The sequence below is a fragment of the Aplidium turbinatum genome, chromosome 17 (genome assembly GCF_918807975.1).
Source record: "Aplidium turbinatum chromosome 17, kaAplTurb1.1, whole genome shotgun sequence".
In the NCBI taxonomy this organism is placed as follows: domain Eukaryota; kingdom Metazoa; phylum Chordata; class Ascidiacea; order Aplousobranchia; family Polyclinidae; genus Aplidium; species Aplidium turbinatum.
The window spans coordinates 6,110,055-6,128,603 of NC_137488.1; the positions used below are offsets into that span (position 1 = coordinate 6,110,055).

General features: G+C 39.2%; 2 protein-coding genes across 2 annotated transcripts in view; one reads left to right on the top strand and one right to left on the bottom strand.

Annotated features, from left to right (window-relative positions):
• LOC145786910 (neogenin-like) overlaps positions 1–18,549 on the bottom strand; it is a 32,373-nt gene that overhangs the window by 919 nt on the left and 12,905 nt on the right. The window contains exons 8-25 of the mRNA XM_082598650.1: positions 15,543–15,600; positions 13,980–14,063; positions 13,673–13,830; positions 12,728–12,873; positions 12,124–12,265; positions 11,508–11,702; positions 11,305–11,415; positions 10,340–10,531; positions 10,169–10,264; positions 8,837–8,952; positions 5,068–5,248; positions 4,430–4,537; positions 3,919–4,131; positions 3,310–3,442; positions 2,708–2,940; positions 1,719–1,832; positions 1,472–1,588; positions 373–492 (exon numbers count right to left, since the gene is read on the bottom strand). Of these exons, the coding sequence (XP_082454776.1) occupies positions 373–492; positions 1,472–1,588; positions 1,719–1,832; positions 2,708–2,940; positions 3,310–3,442; positions 3,919–4,131; positions 4,430–4,537; positions 5,068–5,248; positions 8,837–8,952; positions 10,169–10,264; positions 10,340–10,531; positions 11,305–11,415; positions 11,508–11,702; positions 12,124–12,265; positions 12,728–12,873; positions 13,673–13,830; positions 13,980–14,063; positions 15,543–15,600 (2,517 nt within the window). The remainder of the gene's footprint in view (positions 1–372; positions 493–1,471; positions 1,589–1,718; positions 1,833–2,707; positions 2,941–3,309; positions 3,443–3,918; positions 4,132–4,429; positions 4,538–5,067; positions 5,249–8,836; positions 8,953–10,168; positions 10,265–10,339; positions 10,532–11,304; positions 11,416–11,507; positions 11,703–12,123; positions 12,266–12,727; positions 12,874–13,672; positions 13,831–13,979; positions 14,064–15,542; positions 15,601–18,549) is intronic.
• Positions 5,931–8,513, top strand: LOC145786796 (podocan-like). Its single transcript, XM_082598539.1, has 2 exons — positions 5,931–6,651; positions 6,984–8,513. Exons 1-2 carry the CDS (start codon positions 5,936–5,938, stop codon positions 7,459–7,461), a joined length of 1,194 nt encoding a protein of 397 aa, XP_082454665.1. The 5' UTR covers positions 5,931–5,935; the 3' UTR covers positions 7,462–8,513.

Sequence of the window (18,549 nt, forward strand, 5' to 3'; positions counted from 1 at the left end):
ATGGTCTTTCAAAAACAACTAGATGGTGAGAGCCGTGCTGTGACGATAAAGGGCGCCCGTTCAACATTGCTCAGGCACGTGCAGCTGTGTCTTTAGAAGGACACTCCAAAGCATGCCTGAAGGTGAACACGAAAATGGGCTTCCTTGCCCTCCCGCTCATTTGATCTAAATCTTCAATCACTAAGAAACCTAGATACGCCAAAAGAGTGCTTCTAAAGTTTGAAACACACGGCCACAAACGACTCAAATTCCAATTTCTTTAAAAAAAAAAACGGATAGCCCAAAGACCGTTTAGAAAGGAATTGTCACAGAAGGGAAGCAGTATGTTTGTTACCTCTGGTGGGGGAGAACACTAGGCTTCAACATACATACCTTGGTAATAATGGTTGTGTTTCTTGGCTGTCGACGATCTGGCCTGCCTGGTCATGGAGTTATCATCCGCCGCATGGTGATGCTGGTGATCACTACCGTACGCACTGTCCCCGGTGAAGTCTGTTCCAACAAGCAATGGCAAAGTATTTTGTTAATTGGGAACCGTTACGTTAATTCAACGTTGCTGTGACGTTGCATCATTATTGGTAAGTGCATCACTTCGAACTGCGAGTGGTGAGTAAGCGAAACAGTACTTTTTGACATTGGTTTAATGCATGCAGACGTTGAATCAACACAAAATAAATTGATTTGTGGGCTGATATTGTGTTCACATGGAAGAGTTATGAAATTGGGTAACACAGATTAATTATTTTTATTGATGTTTTGTCGGTTAACGTTGATTTTAAGTATTAGAAAATTCTGTTTAAATTTGCGGTCTACTGCGTAATAGCAATGATTACAAAATCGCCAAGTCGAAATCTAAAGCCTCCATTGTGGGATAAGTGTAAGAAAATAAATTATGGAGAATTAATCTTGAAAGACTTAAGGGTTCTGTGGAAGAAAAGCAAAACCAGGTCACACACGCTTAAAACAACAAACATTACAAAAACATTCTATTCGTAGAACCATTGGTAAGTTGCTATCATAACATCGCTGATATGAATCATATCATAAGTAAACTGACATGTTCCACTTTCACTCCAACCCAGCCAACAAAATCCGCCCTTTTTACGTTGATTCAACGTTTGCAAATTGTGATTCAATGAAAAAAATGACATAGTTTGATGGCTAAGAAGTTCTGTGAGAACTTCAACAGGAAATGTCTAAGGGTACTAGAGTTGGTTTAATGTTTGGTATACATGCTTAACATACGTTGTTTTAATGACAAAGCAAGTAGTAGTAGTAGTAGTCCAGTTTTAATTAGATTATTTCAAACAAATAAATTTCAACAAATTTGAATTTGATTATTTCAAACCCAAGTCCACCAATCTTTGACGAAACAATTCCTGTCTCAAAGTTGCCGGCTGTATTTCATATAATGAAACTTGTCTACGTTATTTCAACATTAAAAGTAGCAACTACATCGCCAATAGGTCACCTTGTGGAGATGGGGTTGTATTGGAAAGTTGGTAATTACGTTCCAGATCGTATTGCTGCCTTTCATACTGCGGCTGTTGCAGGGGTGGCATCGGTAACATGCCGTTCCCATATTGATCTGAAGCAGAGGTATGCAACTTTTTTTAATTTGAAAAGTCTTAAATTGAACTTAATTTAACAAAAATATTAGGTTGATAAAATACACCCAAAATAACCCGAATAGATCCAAAACACAAGATCATGCTCACCTTTGCTGGGGTAGGCATAGCGGAGACCTGAGTCTGTAGGAGACCTTGTCAAGTCGTTCAAGTTCGAGTGATGGGACAGGTAAGGGTAATTGCCGTGGTACAGTTGTTCTGTTGCTGTGGGAAGATATCGAAATTACGTTTAATGAATGTTTAGCTGCACCAGACATAAGTTTTGTGAATGAATGAATGAGCCAGAACTGTGTTTCAGTTGTAATAAAACCAAACAAGCAAAGGTAAATTTTTGGTAAAAACAATCATTTTCTCCTGGAAAGATGAGTTGTAACAGGACACAAAGACCAAGATCAAATGCAAAAGGCTGCATAGAAAGGTAACGGTTAGAAGCTATAGAGCAATAAGTATGAACATGACAAGCAGTTGTCACATGTCTCGTGGACGTGGTGTATTGAAAATGAGAGTTAGCTGCAACAAAATTGCAATTTTGTCAAACCCAAGAGACGAATAACTGTGACGCTTTTGAATCGCGCTATGCATCGAAACCTAAATCGCACGGTCAAGATGCCCATGGGTTGCTACATGGTTGAAATAAAAACACAGGGTTTTTAGGGGAGAGAGTGGACGTCTTTAACCACTAAGTTGTCCAGCTAAATAATTTCTCACAATCCTAACTTGACGAACCGTAGGCTAACCAATAGACATAATCATTTTAGAGACTTTATGTTTTCATGACATTTCAAATCTGGTTGTTACTCCTGTAAAGGATTTGTTTCGAAGTTCCAAAACAGATCAGAAACGCTACACCGTCCATGGAGACGAGGTAGGCGATAGCATATCCGTTTCTCGGGGAGATATGTCACGTAAGATTATTGTGGCTGTGATGGCAGCACTTGTCAGGCCTGGTTGCTGGGAATGAATTCACACAGGAGTTGTACAAGTTTTAGAAAAAGTTATTTGATCTGAAGACTTTGGAGCAAAAGATGTTTCAATCGGCTCTAAATAACCAAAGTATGCTTAATCAGCAACCAACCCACCATTCAAGGGAGCGAACTCAGTGGATTGATTTCTGTAAGGATAGTCGGACACATGTCTTCCTCCTCCCCCTCTCATGGATCTCAGCTCCATTTGCTCCTCTGGGCGGAGGAGCCGCATGGACGCCGCGGATACGTTCGATTGGGCGGACATTGGCCAGGAGTCCGAGGACATGGAACGGATTCCGTTGGCGGAAGAGCGTGGGATGTTGTTTGTTTGCTTTCTGTTTTTCGACCTGAAATTATGTAAAAAAAAAATAAAATTGAAACAAAAGATATCTGGTGTTGATGTTGCACCAATCTCAGATAACTTCAGTACGTTGAATCAATGTGCAATTGACGGGTCTTGCTGTCTGGGTTGTTGTTTTTACTTCAAGATGTTGAAATAATGCAAAAACACAAGCGGTAGATAGTGGGTAGAACAGTCTATCTTTTCTGCGTTCTAAACATAAAATGTAGAAATTCTAAGGCTTTAAAAAAATCTGCTTGTCTTACGTTGTTTATACACTTTCGAACGTTCAAAGAGCGCCAGGAAGTAAATTTTGTTTGAAAACTATATCCAAGTAATAACAAGACTTTGTTGAATAAACAAAACACGTTTTTACCTTAATCTGGAAGATCGTCTGTTGCGACATACGACAACTGTCCCAACCAGAACCACGGCTATCACGAGTAGACCGACTCCGCCTATGATGACGTACCACATCCAGTTGGGCATGTTCCAAGACGGTGACGTAACTGGTGGGATAGTAAGCGAGTGAAATCAGGTTTAGATGAAAAATAATGTCAAAAAAAAAAGTTTGGTAAAGTTGTTTCAGGCCAAATTGTAGAAAACGAAATTAATCAGGGCGTGTAAAATTGATAATTTTATCACAAACTACTGCCTGTAATTTAGTAACTCAATAATCTCTCAAAAGATAACATATGTACCATATTTGGTTACGCGTAAACAAGTTATTTTAAGTAAGAAGTTATCATCGGAAACAGACAGCAGCTTGAAAGAGCCCCAACCCAGTAAATCAGTCCCTTTTTGCGTTGATTTAACGTTTGCAAACGCATGTAAATCAATGTAAAAAAGACTGGTTTGTTAGCTGGGGGGCATTCCCAGCTAGCAGAATCCATTCTTTTGATTCAACGTTTGCAGACTTTGAATCAATGTAAAAAGAACGGATTCTGCTTAGGCTCTGTCACTTCACAATATTGCTGCAACTCACCCTGGTCAACCTGTGTCCCTTTCGATGTCTCATACTCCACCACCTCGGAGTAAGGTCCCACGCCGTGGCTGTTCCGAGCCAATGCTTTGAAGTAATATTGCGTGTCCAGGGTTAGACCTTCGATGGTGGTCGAAAGTTTTTCCCCTACCACCGGCTCTATCACCCAGTTGCCGATGTCGTCAGATTGATCCGTTGTGTAGAAGATTAGATAGCCTGCCAATGGGAATTAAGATTGTTGCTTTGTCGTTGTTGTTTTGACATAAAATGATGTAAATGTAAAAGCGTCAGATTCCTTCTAGATAAAATCGCTGACAAGTTTCGGTGCGTAATATTTCAAAAAAAGTTAATTTCGCATTTGCACTGCCCGGTTAGCTAGTAAATGTAGCAATTTTCCCATCGTTTTAACGTCGCTATATATAAAAATGGCAGCTTTGCTAGTGGCAGCAAGGATTCTTCTAACTTTGACTGTTGCCTTTGACAAAAGTAGATGTCTTTGAACAAGGAAGCTCACCATTCAATTCTCCATTCGGTTCTTCGGGAGGCTGCCAGTTGAGTTGGACAGAAGTAGGTTTGCCTTCCAATGGCATGACTGTTAAGTCTGTTGGTGCTGATCCTGGCTCTGAAAAGCAAGAAAGGACTTTAGATTCTAGAGCGCCCTTGTCAATATCCCAGACAGCAAATCAATCGTTTTTTACATTGATTTGCCGTCTGGCTGGTTGTATGACAAGCCGAACATAGACTTTGGGGCCTTCTTAGGGCTGTGTTTACTTAGACGCACAGAATCAGTGAAGCGCACACGAGAATGACTACAGTCCAGTAGTGACCATGTTTTTGGATATGACGTTTCGAGAGGAAGCGCCAATGAATCAAACAGAGATGTTTTCGCTTAAAACAAGTTAACATGACACACAGAAGTAAAAAAAAAACAGTTTGTACAAAACGTAAAAATTCGAACAATTTCTAAAAGGCACAAAACAAAAATAAAAAGCTAAAATTTACTCAAGTTCAACTTCTGTAGAAAATGAATCATAATAATGAAAATGTTGCATTGAGCATACACTAGAAAAAAAACCAACGCCTTCGAAGGCACGTGAAAACAAAAACACGGTTCCGTCATAATTGGCAGCTAACGATAGCAAATTGACTTACTACTTTCATCGGTAATTGCTGCTTCTGTCATGGACCAAGTACTTCGCCTGTTGCCTTGCACAACCTTGACAGATATCTCGTACAGTGTATGTGGTCGCAGACCATGAATGAGGCAGTTTAAGTCAGTAGCGTTGATGTATCGGACTCTAGGTTCGTCTGGTACGTTGGTTTTGTATCGGACCTAGAAAATTAGTTTGGTAGAAGTTGAAAGGTTAAATTTGAAAATTGCTGAGTTCATTTTCTCTTTCCACAGATAGAAATGGCAAGTATTGTTAGTCGATAGAAAACCTTTGTCTGGAAAAAAGTGTTAGCGAAGAGATGCACGCTAACTTCCACAATTCACGCTTCAAATTAAATTTTCAAGAATGAAATTGTCTATTGAAAATTCAAGACGCAGCAACTGTTCAAAATATATCACCATGTAGATACGTTTTAGAAAATTTAGAGACAGTGCCACGCCGCCTGTAAAGCCGTGAGGAAAGTGAGTAAGGATTAAAGTCTGTTAGAGACCGCCCCAATAAATTCCTGCCTTCCAGTCTTGCGTGATTAGCTTTTGCTTACACAAGCTAATTGGCGTGAACGCTTTCAGTTTTGTGGTTTTCACGATTGTCAAAGAAAGTCAAACAATTTGACAACATCTGTACGTCAAAAGACGTTAAAACAACGTGGATTGGCGATTTTTTAGCAAAAAGGTGATAACACTTTCTGTAAATTTGTTAAGATGGATAGGTGATAATCCAATTATGCTAAAATTATCACGCAACCACAAAGAAGCCTTGAGACGTTGAAAAAACGTCATGTAAGAAAATTTACTAACGCAGCATTTTGATCAACAGATGTTTTGTGTTTTGTTGTCAGAAAAATCAAAATGATGAGATTGTCGTGCGTTCCATGCTTGACCGTTGTTTTGTGTTTTGTTGTGTCCAGATCTGTGGCAGGACCCCCTTGTCCACGGCCTTGCATCTGTGACTACTACGCCAGTGTACACACGATAGACTGCAATAGCCAAGAATTAAGTGGATTCCCAGACGGAATCCCAGAATGGACGACCTCAATCAATTTTGACGGAAATTTCCTGACTCGCTTAGATTTGACTCGATTCAACATTACGGTTTACTTTGAAGAGCTTCGACTTCGCTACAACGAAATCACAGAAATCATTGTCAATAACGCTTCGACAACTCATATTGCAGGCTTGAAAGGGGCATGCAACAGCATCAACAAGCTTTTCCCCCGGCTTACCCAGGTGAATCTACGTGGGAATAGACTGCGGAAGCTTCCGAAATGTCTTTTATCAACCTGGCCAGCATTGAAGATACTGAACTTGAATGAAAACGGATTTGACAGTCTGAAGGATTTAAACATGGTCGACCACATTTATTATTACGACAGCTTGGAAGAGATTTTTTTAAGACGAAACAAAATAAAGAAACTAAGCCGCGAGGACCTCTTCTCGCCAGCGAACGGTTTAAGAAATGTTAAGATTATTGACCTGGGCGAAAACAGCATTTCACACCTGGACGCAGGTGTCTTCATGTTCATGCCTGAGCTGAGGGACTTGCGGCTTCAAGACAACCAAATTAGGTGATGGCTTTGCTTGAAAAGATCTTTTGGGTGATCGGGCTTTGTCAATCATTTGTCTTCAAAGTGTTTGAAGGCTGGGGCAACTCATGTATGCATTGTTACGATAAGTTTACAGCTTTTTGATGTAAAAAATGCTTGTTTTTTGCATAAAAGCAATGGCTTAACTTAAAGTTGCTATAGAAGCTAAAAACAGTATTTTGTGGCAACACAGCCTGTAAATCAGCCTTATTTACATTCATTCAACGTGTGCAGATGTTGAATTCACGTCAAGACTGATTTTCTGGCTGGAAACATTATCTTGTAGGAAATTCAAACAAATATCTTTTTATTAGGACTCTCCCTAACAAGGCTTTCGCGACCTCGGGACAAAGCGTCGAGACGATTCAGCTCAATCGAAATCGCATCGAGTCGATAGCGAGGATGGCTTTTGCTGGCTTGCCGAAGCTGTCGCGACTTGACTTGAGAGACAATGCAATTCAATGCCTCAGCACGCGTACTTTGAGCACATGTGACATGCCGTCTGTGCAACTTCGTCAAGCCAATAGAACGGCACAGGAACTTGATAGCCTTGAACTGACAAGCGAGAACAGCAGCGACCGCTTCAGTTTAAACCTTGTTGCTCTGCACCAGCTGAGGATCAAGGGCAACCGGTGGAAATGCGAGTGCTCTCTCAAACCTTTGATAACCGATGAAAGAATGCGGCGTGTAGTTTATCCATCGACCGGAGAGCTGTCTTGCAAATCCCCAGCTCGATATAGAAACTATTACCTGCCACGAGCTATGGACTTACTGGCAAATTGTGGCATGTAAAATTGATAACGATAAAGGATAAAGTTACGGTTTTGATGAGGGACCGTGTAACTCGACACGGGTAGGAGTGAGCCAAAAATGCTTTGCAGTTGCTGACATTAAATGTAAGTCAACAAGATATGTGATGCATTAAACCAACAATTCTGTCGTTGCTGTAACGTTGTGAGATCTTAAACCGACGAAACAAAACAGACAAACGTCTTTAATATACCGCTGTGTGTTTTTTTTCACTGAAGCTTACCTTGTATGTTCTCTTGGTGCTGAGTTAAATGTCTATATATTTGTCTTTAGTTAAATGTCTGTGCACGAACAATGTCGCTATCGTTGTGAGTTGGAGAAATCCCAATTAGTCAAACACTTGCTGACATCGTGATGATGTATGTAGACGTTATATTGATGAAAATTAGTTTGGATTTTCCTTGAAGGGACTTCTCCATTGGAACAGTGAAGATTAACTTCAAGCTTTTTCATTTTAATAACTCATAACATTGGCTTATTCCTGATGTAAAGAATTTTTAATCACATCATTTTTCCATCTAAATAACGTTGCAATACGTAGAACATAAACTTTATTTAAGTAAAGTAATTAGATTTTGGATCTGTGCTGTTCTGGTATTTCTGCGACGCATCTTATAGAGGATTTGTAATGGTTATTAATGAGTGAGAATTTGGTAAAGCTCTTAAGTAAAAGTGTTTACACTGTTCGCTCAAATAAACACAACACAGTAAAATTAAGATATAATCCTCAAAACAGTTATTATTAATCTGTCATTAACCGGCTAAACTTGTGCACCGCGACCAATAATGTTCAATCTTAGCGGTCGCACAAGATGCTTATTTTCAGTTTATCCTTACCAATCTCATACGACGCTGTTTTTTTTTTTGCTTTTGCTTACGCTCTCCACACATGTCGCCAAATAGCATGTTTTTCGCCAACTTCTATGACGCAATTATGGTGCTACTGGCAACCTACTCTACCCAAGGCATGGTATGTTGTGCAGTCTCTTGAATGCTTATTTGACCTTGTCAAGTGTACAAACAGACGCTTTATTAATTTTATACGTCATGCAAAATCTTAATAAAATCATCCAGTCTATTAAAATTTTCGTTACCAAAAGCGGTTATTTTACATCGTTTCAACATCTGACGACGTTACTGACTTTTCCCAGCCAGGGTCCACTCTACTTGTCACAAATAAGAAAAAATTACGGATTACAATTGCTGGATGTCATGCATGCTGCGGTTTTAAGGCTGCATAGGTGACAAATAAGATAACGTAGGTAGTTAATGTAGTTTTACGTTGCTTCAACGCCTGAAAAGATGTTGAACCAATGTAAACATGCGAGTCTTCGTCAGTCAAAAAAGCACAACTCACCACGTAGTAACGGGTCTGCTTCTTCTTGTCCGGGTCGTGCCAGGATACATTTAGTGTTGTATGTGTTAACACATCAACGTGTACACCCAGAGGTGGGAACAGCTCGGCAATAGAGTCTGCAATATACGTGAGGAAGTGTGTGAGTTGTACAGCAATAGCGTTGGTTTGAGCAGTAAAATAGCTTGCAAAATTGGCCCTTTTACTTTGATTCAACGTCTGCAGACGTTGAATCAATGAAAAAGCCGATTTTGTTAGCTGGGAAGCTTTGTATCAGAGACACGTATGTCCACAAAATGCATAGTTTTGTTTTTTAGCAGAATCCATAAGCATATACCACTGATAAAAAGCATGGAGCTTTGATGGGGGAGTATATTGTACTTGTCCCGTCAACATGCTTGCGCATCCCGCACCGCCAAGTTATGTTCGTGTTGTGAAGCAATGAAGCAACTTTTTAACCATTTCAAAAAGTATTACCAGAAAATGAAATGTATCATAAATATAAGATAAAAACGACATATACACGTGCGCGTTAAACCATTCGGTACAGCAAAGAAGTTGACCAAAAAGCGTTGAACAGAATTGTGCGGCGTTAATTGTTTGAACTTGTAGAGTATTTTTAAACGTTGGTAACTCATACTGTGGGTTTAGCTCTTGTATGGAACAGGTAATTACAAGATTCGTGTCAGTATCAAGTGAACGTGTTTCTACGTTATATCTACATAAAATAAGTAAAATGGATTATAGCTTTGATCGCACGGCTCCCAAATGAAAGTGATGTGTGGAGCTAATGATGCTACAAAAATTTTCTGATGTGGAAATGCTTTGGAATGAAAGCTCGAAGTTAACGTAAAATATTCGCGTAAGACAAAATCACGTCTTTCCGACGTTAACGTAAGGACGCATGACGTTAAACCAACAAAAAGGCGAAAAAAGTCTGACTGAAACTTTGTAATTGCTTCACCTGTATCAACAAATGAATGTGGGCAGTTTTGACAACAATATTACTCAAAAATACAGGCTATTAGAGAGGCAATGATTCGATTACCAGTGAATCTGAGATCACAAAATAGGAATTTTTTACATTGATTCAACGTCTGCAGACGTTTGAAAACAACCAATTTTGCAAGCTGGTATACAGCAAACAATGTGTTACCACTATGCTGCTTGAAATGAGCTAACAAAAATAAAGTTCTTAAAAACTAGGGTTAACGTAACAAGGTCGACATAAAATAGGCTTGAGATCGGGTAACTTGGCTATTTGCTGTTCGAATGAAAATCCCGTCTTGCAACTGCAACACAAACCAGTGCTTGCTTGAAAGAATAAACATTTACCTTCCAAAGCTTTTGTGCGCGCGGTCGTGTGATATTCCATCCCGGAGCCGGCTTTGTTGCTTGCTCTCACCCTGATGAAGTATTGCGTGGATGGTTCTGTGAAAATGATATTTTGATGCAATTTGACGTCTAACCAAGGTTAACAAACGTCAAAAATCGTCGGGCACAAACCTAAATCAGTGATTCGAAAATAATTCACTTTCCCATCGATCGTTTCCATGGACTCGTAAGGGTTGGTCTTCCCCCACCCGATGATGTACTCCCGGACATAGATGTCCCCTTCTGGCGGAGCCCACACCACCACTATCTCATCAGCTGTCCGCTGCGTCTCCAGCACGTCTGGTGGCCCGGGTCGCGTTGACTCTGCAAAAAAAATATCACTTTTAGATTTGATAACATCAAAGCAACGTGTGGGAACACTTTTTCAAATTATTTTCATGAACTTATTGTCAGGTTGATGTAAAGATACATCATGGGAACGTTGTTACATGGGGCAAATCAAAGAACAGTGATGTGTATACATGGCAAATAATTGTTTTCATGTTCAACATAAGAGAAGATAAAGTAGCTGTGCTTGACAAAATGTTGGATTTTTTCAAACAGATTAGGAACTTTATTAAATATTTATTGACTGTCTGTCAATCATGCCTGTGCAGCTCAATATCGAACAACACATTCAAGCAAATGATGCATCAAGCAGGCGACCGCGTTTGCCTTGTCTAGGCGCGATCAGACGTTGTTTAAATGTAAGTATAAAGAATTTGTGATATCTCGTGGTAGACACCAAGCAAAATGAAGCCTCGCAGTATCGATCGGGGAACACAGAAAATTCAATCATTCCAACATATGGATCTTATATTTTCAAGAAGTAAAATAAATGACTATAATAGAAAGGTCCTATACCCAGTTTCCCAAAGTCTGGTTAAAAAGATGATTTTTTTTTATTGTACTCGGTACTACAATGGTACAAGTAAATAGTTGGCTTTTTCCTTCAACCCAGTTATCTTCAGGGGCAAAAGTGATATTTTCTTTCAAACATTCAACCCAGCCAAACGGTGAATCAAGACCGTGCGGTTGAAAGCCAAGCAGTCGGCCATTCACCCCGCCATGTTACGTCCAGCATACAAAACCCTTACCTTTTAACTCCCGTCTTTGAGTTTGGAAGAATAACTTCTTCGATAGAGGGCTGACGCCAACATGGTTTTGAGTCTGTATTCTCACAGCATACTCGTTGCTTCTTCTCAGGTCTGCAACAAAATGAGTCACAGTCCAGAAACCTAATATATTCCAACAGAACACAACCGGATTTTTGACAAACTGGTTTCTGAGTGCAACTTACTTTTCAGGGTATAGCGAGTTGCGTGCGAGTCGGCCGTGACAGTGCGAGTCCGTAGTGTTCTCGTATCCTTGTATTTGATCCGGTAGCCTCTCAGAACTCCGTTGATAGAGCTATTCGAAGGGGGAGACCATTGTACAACGGCACTGTCACTGCTTACCGAGACCACAGTGATGTTAGAAGGAGAGGAATCGGGCTCTGAAGCATGAATGAAAATTTATTCATTGATTCCACTTGTTCAGATGTTGATTCAATGCAAAAAGGAAATTTCTAGCAAAGCTAAATTGTTACCTAATTTTGTAGGGAAATGTTTGTGTAGTTGTTTACGAACTGAGCATCTAGTTCACCAAAGGCCGCATCGGCTATGATACTGTAGTAGTTTGTGTAGTTGCTTCAATCAGACCTACTGTGATTGGTCAAACAAATCTGATTTTGTTCTAAATTTACGTCTACGTGATATCGACTCAACGTTGAACCAACTCAATTTGTCAGCTAAATAAAACATATCCATCTCATCTCCAATACACTTTCTCTTCAAGTGGTATGCAACATTTTTATTAACTTACACAAAACTTTTCGCATGAAAAACTGATAAAATTATTGTTAAATTTAGAATTACCGTCTTCTTGTGTTTGAGAGACAAGTAATGGGGTAAAGGGTCCCACAAGCCCCTTGGGGCCAATAGCGGCCACTTTGAACTGGTATGAAGTGTACTTTTTGAGGCCATTGAATTCAAAAGAGGTTTGAGGAGTGATCTTTTCCTGCGGATAGAAAGTGATTTGAAAGGTTTGTTTGCTGAACATCAAACTTTTTTGTTGATCGAGAATACTTTGAGTAGAATTTCAAACATCTATTAAGTTTCGTATGTTTACTGATCATGACAGTTATACAGCACTGTACGGGTAACTCCATTGCGAAACCATCCCGCTTCAAAGATAATTAACACAACTTTGATAAAATCACATCCCGAAACATTTGTAAACAGTTATTACCTGTTCAATTTCATTCGCTTATTGTAAATCAAAGAAAAATTAGTTGGAAGACGACAAAAATTACTTCTTTACACCAACATAATAATACACATGACTTCACAAATAACATGCATGACTTTGTTAAACGTGCATTGTCCTACGGCAAAAGTCGCGGTGCCCGCAGAAAGTTTAGTTTGCAGCTTTTATTGTTAACAACTTTTTGGTCACAAATAGCTGATTATTGTCGCTTACTTTCATCAAAGGATCGGAGCCACTGGTTTCTTCCATGACAATCTGATATCGTGAGTTAGCGGCGGTCCTGTTGGTGACAGGGGGGTCCCAAGAAACCAGTATGCTGGTGGAGCTAATAGCGTCGGCAGCGAAGTTGAGAACAGATCCTGTAAGAAAGTAATTTAAAAAAAAGTTTAGTCTTTGGGAAGTTAAGTGAATGAAAAAAGCTCACGCAAAAGGTAAAGTTTTGTCTGTAGTGAGCATTTATGTACGTTGAAAATACAAATGCCAAAATTGTGGATTCTTATCTAGAATAGTGCAATATTGGACAAAAAAGGAAAACTCATGTTAAGTGAACTTATCAGGGAAGAATTTTGACAGTTTGTTATGACGAAAAGCTTCAGATCAACTTGGCCTTGATCCTTATCTCGAGGTTTATAACAACAAGGAGAATTAACACAAAAGTCTTGGGCAAAAAAGCTGTTAACTGGTTTAGTGGTTTTGACGACGAAACCGCTAAGTCAATTTAAGTAATAGGCTTATCAGTTCATATCAACACCACCCACATTTATCAACATCGGGACATAAAATCGATATTTGCTGACATCAATGCACGTCAATTCCCGCAAAAAATTCTCTAACTCATCGATCTTTAGTCGGCGAAAAGCGCAGGTGCAAGAGAGTGTTTTATCGGCGTTCTGATCAAGCGGAGATCCTGTTTACGACAGGCTATATAAATTTTTAAAACCATAACATTTGGTACCCACGTATCAGATTTTATGAGGGATATATAACACGTTTTCGAGCAATACGCAGCGTTACTTTTATGGCAAAACCAATGTTAATTTACGCAAATAAAACTTTCCTGCACGTTTCAAAGAAATCTGAAGGTAACAGGTCTTCGATTTAACGAGCTACTCGCACCTGCGTGAAGTGGAGAAAGTGAATTTCGAGGTGTTGTCTTACCAGAAACACTATCTCTGCTTGAAACGGTGAATGTTAAGATCTTGCTTGACGGTCCATGACACAGCAAGGCCTGCGGAACCACCGAGATCTTCATCACGTGACCGGGTTGTAGGTCATTTAGAGTAACGGTAGGCTGCTGATTGGTGAGAACTTGGCGCCTGGTTAAACAAGAAATATGTTTGACAACCACTTCAAGATAGCAATTTAAAAATGTTATTTTACAAATTTGCGATCATGGTTGGTTGATTTACGGTCCAGCGATGTTGAAATGACGTAAAAGTTTCAAACGACGACAACTTTTGCTCACCCGTTGCTTTCCACGTCCTCAACATGGACCAAGTAAGTTGTGGGATGAAGCAATCCGAATGGAGGCCACGATATGACGGCGTGGCTGCGTGGAAAAACGTTAACTTTAGTTCATTTTCAAATGAGTTCGTGCTAACTTTCATAGAAAACCTCACAGTTGGCATGCTTGTTGTTGAAAAAAAAATAACTGCAGTTTATCAGCTAACAAACTCCGTGCTTTTTACGTTGAATAAACGTCTAGTTTGTTTCTAATTTTTGTCGAAATCTACTTCAAAACCGTTTGAAAGACAGCATTTCTACGTTGGAGATCTTGCTTAGCCTTGAATCGAAATGGTAAACAGCTTCTCTCTAACCGAAATCCTAAAAAATCATAGAAGGAGCTTGCTTCCACCATTGTTGATTCGAGCCCCAACAGAAACCAAGATCTTGCTTTGACATTTTTGGCACTAATCTGGAGAATTGGATATTTTTCAGAAGTAATGGTATTGATGTCACTAAAGATGAAAACAGTTTAGTTTTCGAAACGTTTGCTAAGCATAAGTTCGATATCTTTCCTTTGCGCTGTGTAATTTCGATCAAGTTGACTAGCAATTTTAATCAATTGGCTGCTAAGAAGTGTACTTTGTTTAAATGTCGCTTTGTGAAATTATAACGTTAAGGAATGTGAAATCATAGAACCTGGTAGGAAAGTTCGAGTCAGACTTCTTAGAAAGCAAAATCCGTCATTTTGATATTGATTCAACGTCTGCAGACGTTGAATAATGTCAAAATGACCGATTTTGCTGCATGGGCTTCGCCGATTGACACGTGAAAACTCTTTATCGACTTTTGGACGAATAAAAAACAACCCATTTAGATTTAAAAGTCTTTACGTCTTTCACATCTTTAAAGAGTCCAATTTAAAAAAGAAAAGTGCAATTCGATCAAAGAAAAGAAAACAAATGCCAATCGATTTAGCAGCCACAGCTCAGAAAAACAAGCTAGAGAAAGACCCAAGAGCAGATAGACGCAGTAGTTGTACAAACAATGGCTTTTTGTCTAAGATTGCAGTTGTTTGTATGTTGCTGACAAAACTAAAGTCAATCAATGCATCGATAACAACCCAAGACATTCATTAATCTGTAATCTGTATACTTTTAAAACGATGCAATGAAACACGACGATGCATAGACGTAAATATGAACATGTTTTAGTGAACTTGCGGTTGTACTGAACCCAATACAAGATTCCTTCAACACAATCAGATTCGACACCACCTGCGTTTGTATTCTGTCTTATCTATCGCAGTCTGCAAGCTGGCTGCGGTTAGAAGAGCCTTCCCAGACAGCAATTTCCTCGTTTTTACATTGATTCAATGTCTCCAGAGGTTGAATCAATGTAAAAATGACGGATTTTTAGTATCTGGGTTGGCACATGATAAACGTTGCACAAGCAAATGATCTGAACATAAGGTGTCTGATATGAGAAGATAACAAAATACTAGAATTGTGTGACGTCATGAGCTTTATGCTAAAGACACTGAAGCAAAAAAACAAATTACGACAATTAACAGATAATGATTTACCTGGATGTGGCTTCATCAAGCCTGAGGACGCCATCTTGGTTTGGGCGACGACCAGTATCTGCAACGGATCGTGAATTATTCTGTTGAGTTTTGAAGAGTTTTAGGGTGAAACATACCAGCAGCAAATGTAATTGCCACAAAACATCGACATACTCTGATCTTAACAGGTCAGCATCGATTATACAAGCTGAAAAAACCTTACCAACTTGTGCAATTTGGGTTTATTGCGCATTTCATCTCAGCCAAGCTAACAAAGGTTCTACATTTTCAATTGCTTCAATGAGTTTAGACGTTGTATCAATATGAGGAAAACAGCTTTCGTTTGCTGGCTTTGTTATTTTCTATGGCTGCTGAAGGAACGTTTTTAGCATTGAGAATAAAATGTTAATTTCGCCACTTTACTGTTTTTTTGTTTTTGACAAAAGTGAAAACGCTTTTATGCAAGATAAATTTCTACTCTACAAGAATACACTTAAAATTTTTGACAGAGACATAAATTAAGCCAATTGTGTTTGCAATAAATCGTCACATCTTTAATGTGCAGACTAAAGACAAGGAAGAACATCAAATTGCAAAAGCAAATTCTTTGTCATGTAAAGTTGAAAAACGGTCATAATTACAAAATATTAACAATGTAAGGTTATCTTTGGCAAAAAGAGATACATTCTGAAATTGGCGCCAATCCCTACACATGTAATGACCTTTGTTATCAAGAAAGTTGAAGTAGTCGGCGGTGGCAAGATATTAATTACGCCTGCTTGCCTAGCTTATCAAGTAAAGCAAACATAGCCCAGTTTACATTTTACAAGACAGTGTCTCCTGCCCCGTGGAAGTGTGCAGTAGCGTTTGTGACTAGTGTTCGTAAAACTACATGATTTGTTACAATGTTAAACTTTGTACCACTCGTGATGCATCACAAGGATACGCATGTATCCTGGACACGTCTGCAGACGTTATATCAATGCAAAAATGACGGATTTTACAGAAAGGCGGGTTTAAAAAAAATATAACAAAAAATGAGAGATTTTTTTCCGAGGATGAGCGACGGAAAGTTGTATGAAACGTAAGTGAAGATAAAACATTCAAAAGAAAAAAACAAATACTTTGTGTGGGGGGTTGATAAAATCTTGGTTTACTGGGCCACAAAATAAGTAGTTTGTGTAGTAGCCACAGAAACAAACGCAGGGTTCAAACGACGATTCAACCATTCAACACGGTTCGCGATGCGTTATTTCATCGGCAACACACAACAATACAGCTCTGGAGTAGAGCAAGTAGCCGAACAGCGCACAAACTAACTGGAGAAAAGTGGGTAACTAGAAAAACTTGACAAAAATCAGACAAATCCATAATTCTTTCTCAACTTTTCTGTTGAGAAGTAACAAAAATTCTCCAGTTGAAAAAACCTCGATTCAATGTAGCTAGAAATGCATTTTTGACGAATGTTCATTTTGATGATGTTGCGTATTTGATTCGCCTTTTTTAACAAAACAAAACTAAGAAATAAACAAAACCTTATACTCAAGAAATAAATTTCCATCTTTACCAATACACTTTCAGCGAAAAAAAGAACATCAAAAGTAAAAGAATTTAAGTAGCTGATTTGCTAATATTACCAAACAGCTCAACGTTAAATACCGCAACAGGCTCTTGCCTTTAATTACAGCCCCACCAAACGTTAAACAGGTGCACACAACATGATGTTTCAGTGTTGGCATTGTAATCTGACACACCATGATATTTCGCTGCAGCAATATAACACAGAGCAGGGATAATCCAAGCCCAGGGTTAATATAGCTAAATGAGCAATGAGCATCCATAACAGCAGGTTATGCTAACAGCAGGGCGCCACAAACGCGGCTTGTTTCAGTGGTTTTGAAAACACAATTGAGCACTTCGATGTACATTTCACTGCGGTTGATATGTATTCGTTGTTCCATACTGAGTGGATTTGTATTGGAAAAAGCATCAGCCTAATCGATTTTACATCAGAAAGAAAATTTATTTTTTGAAACATTATTTTTCTCTGCAGACGAAAGATAAAATATACATTTTACAGTTGTGTATTGATTTTCAGTAGACTTTGAAACAAAATAAATTGACTATTCGACAGCCAACCACAAGCCAAAACCACACATCAAGTTGCTGAAATGGATCAAGTCTCGTATTCAACTGCCCCGTCATCTAACTATTCCAGGCGCCATCATTACCATACAAAGTTACCGAACTTTTAAAACTTAATTTCACTTCTGTTTCAGACAAGAATTAGAGATGATCTAATCCACGCTTGTTAGACACGACAAATTGCCCGAACAGAAAAAAAGAAATCTCTTTCAAGATAATTTCTTATGGTTGACGGCAATTATCTTCTCCCACAGGAACACACCAATAACATCTTTGCACTCAGCGCTTACATGAAAACAAGTGATTAAAATGAAAAACGTCGGCTGGTACTTAATTTCGATAATAATGGCGATGCAACGCGTGCCAGCTGATAAACAATGTCGTCTTTGTATCGACAGACGTTAAAATAATGCAGACTTTGCTAACTAGGGTAACTCTTGTGATCTGTAGGAAAATCACAAATCTGCAGCACAATGCCTTGCAAAGTGACGAGGCTAAAAGCGACAGAATAAATTGTTTAGGGTCGGTGTACAAACAGGGCGTAGTCAGGGGAACAAAGAGGGTAATTGCCCCCCAGAAACATTTTAAATACACAGTTTACACTCTTTTACAGCATCATTTGACAAAATTTTACTAATGATCTAAGCTGAAAGTACTCTCAGAATGTTCAATTTTAAGGTATTTTTTTTCAAAATTGTCTGGGGGAGGCCCCCAGACCTCCAGTGCGTGCTCTGCCTTCGGTGACTCGTCGCCGGGCTCCTCACATGTGCAAAAGTACTCCATTGCTCCCTCCCCCCGAAATTTTGTACAGGCTACGCCCCTATGTACAAAGTGTACCACAACAGGTACTGGGTGAAGCAGTTAGTCAGAGCAAAAACAGCGC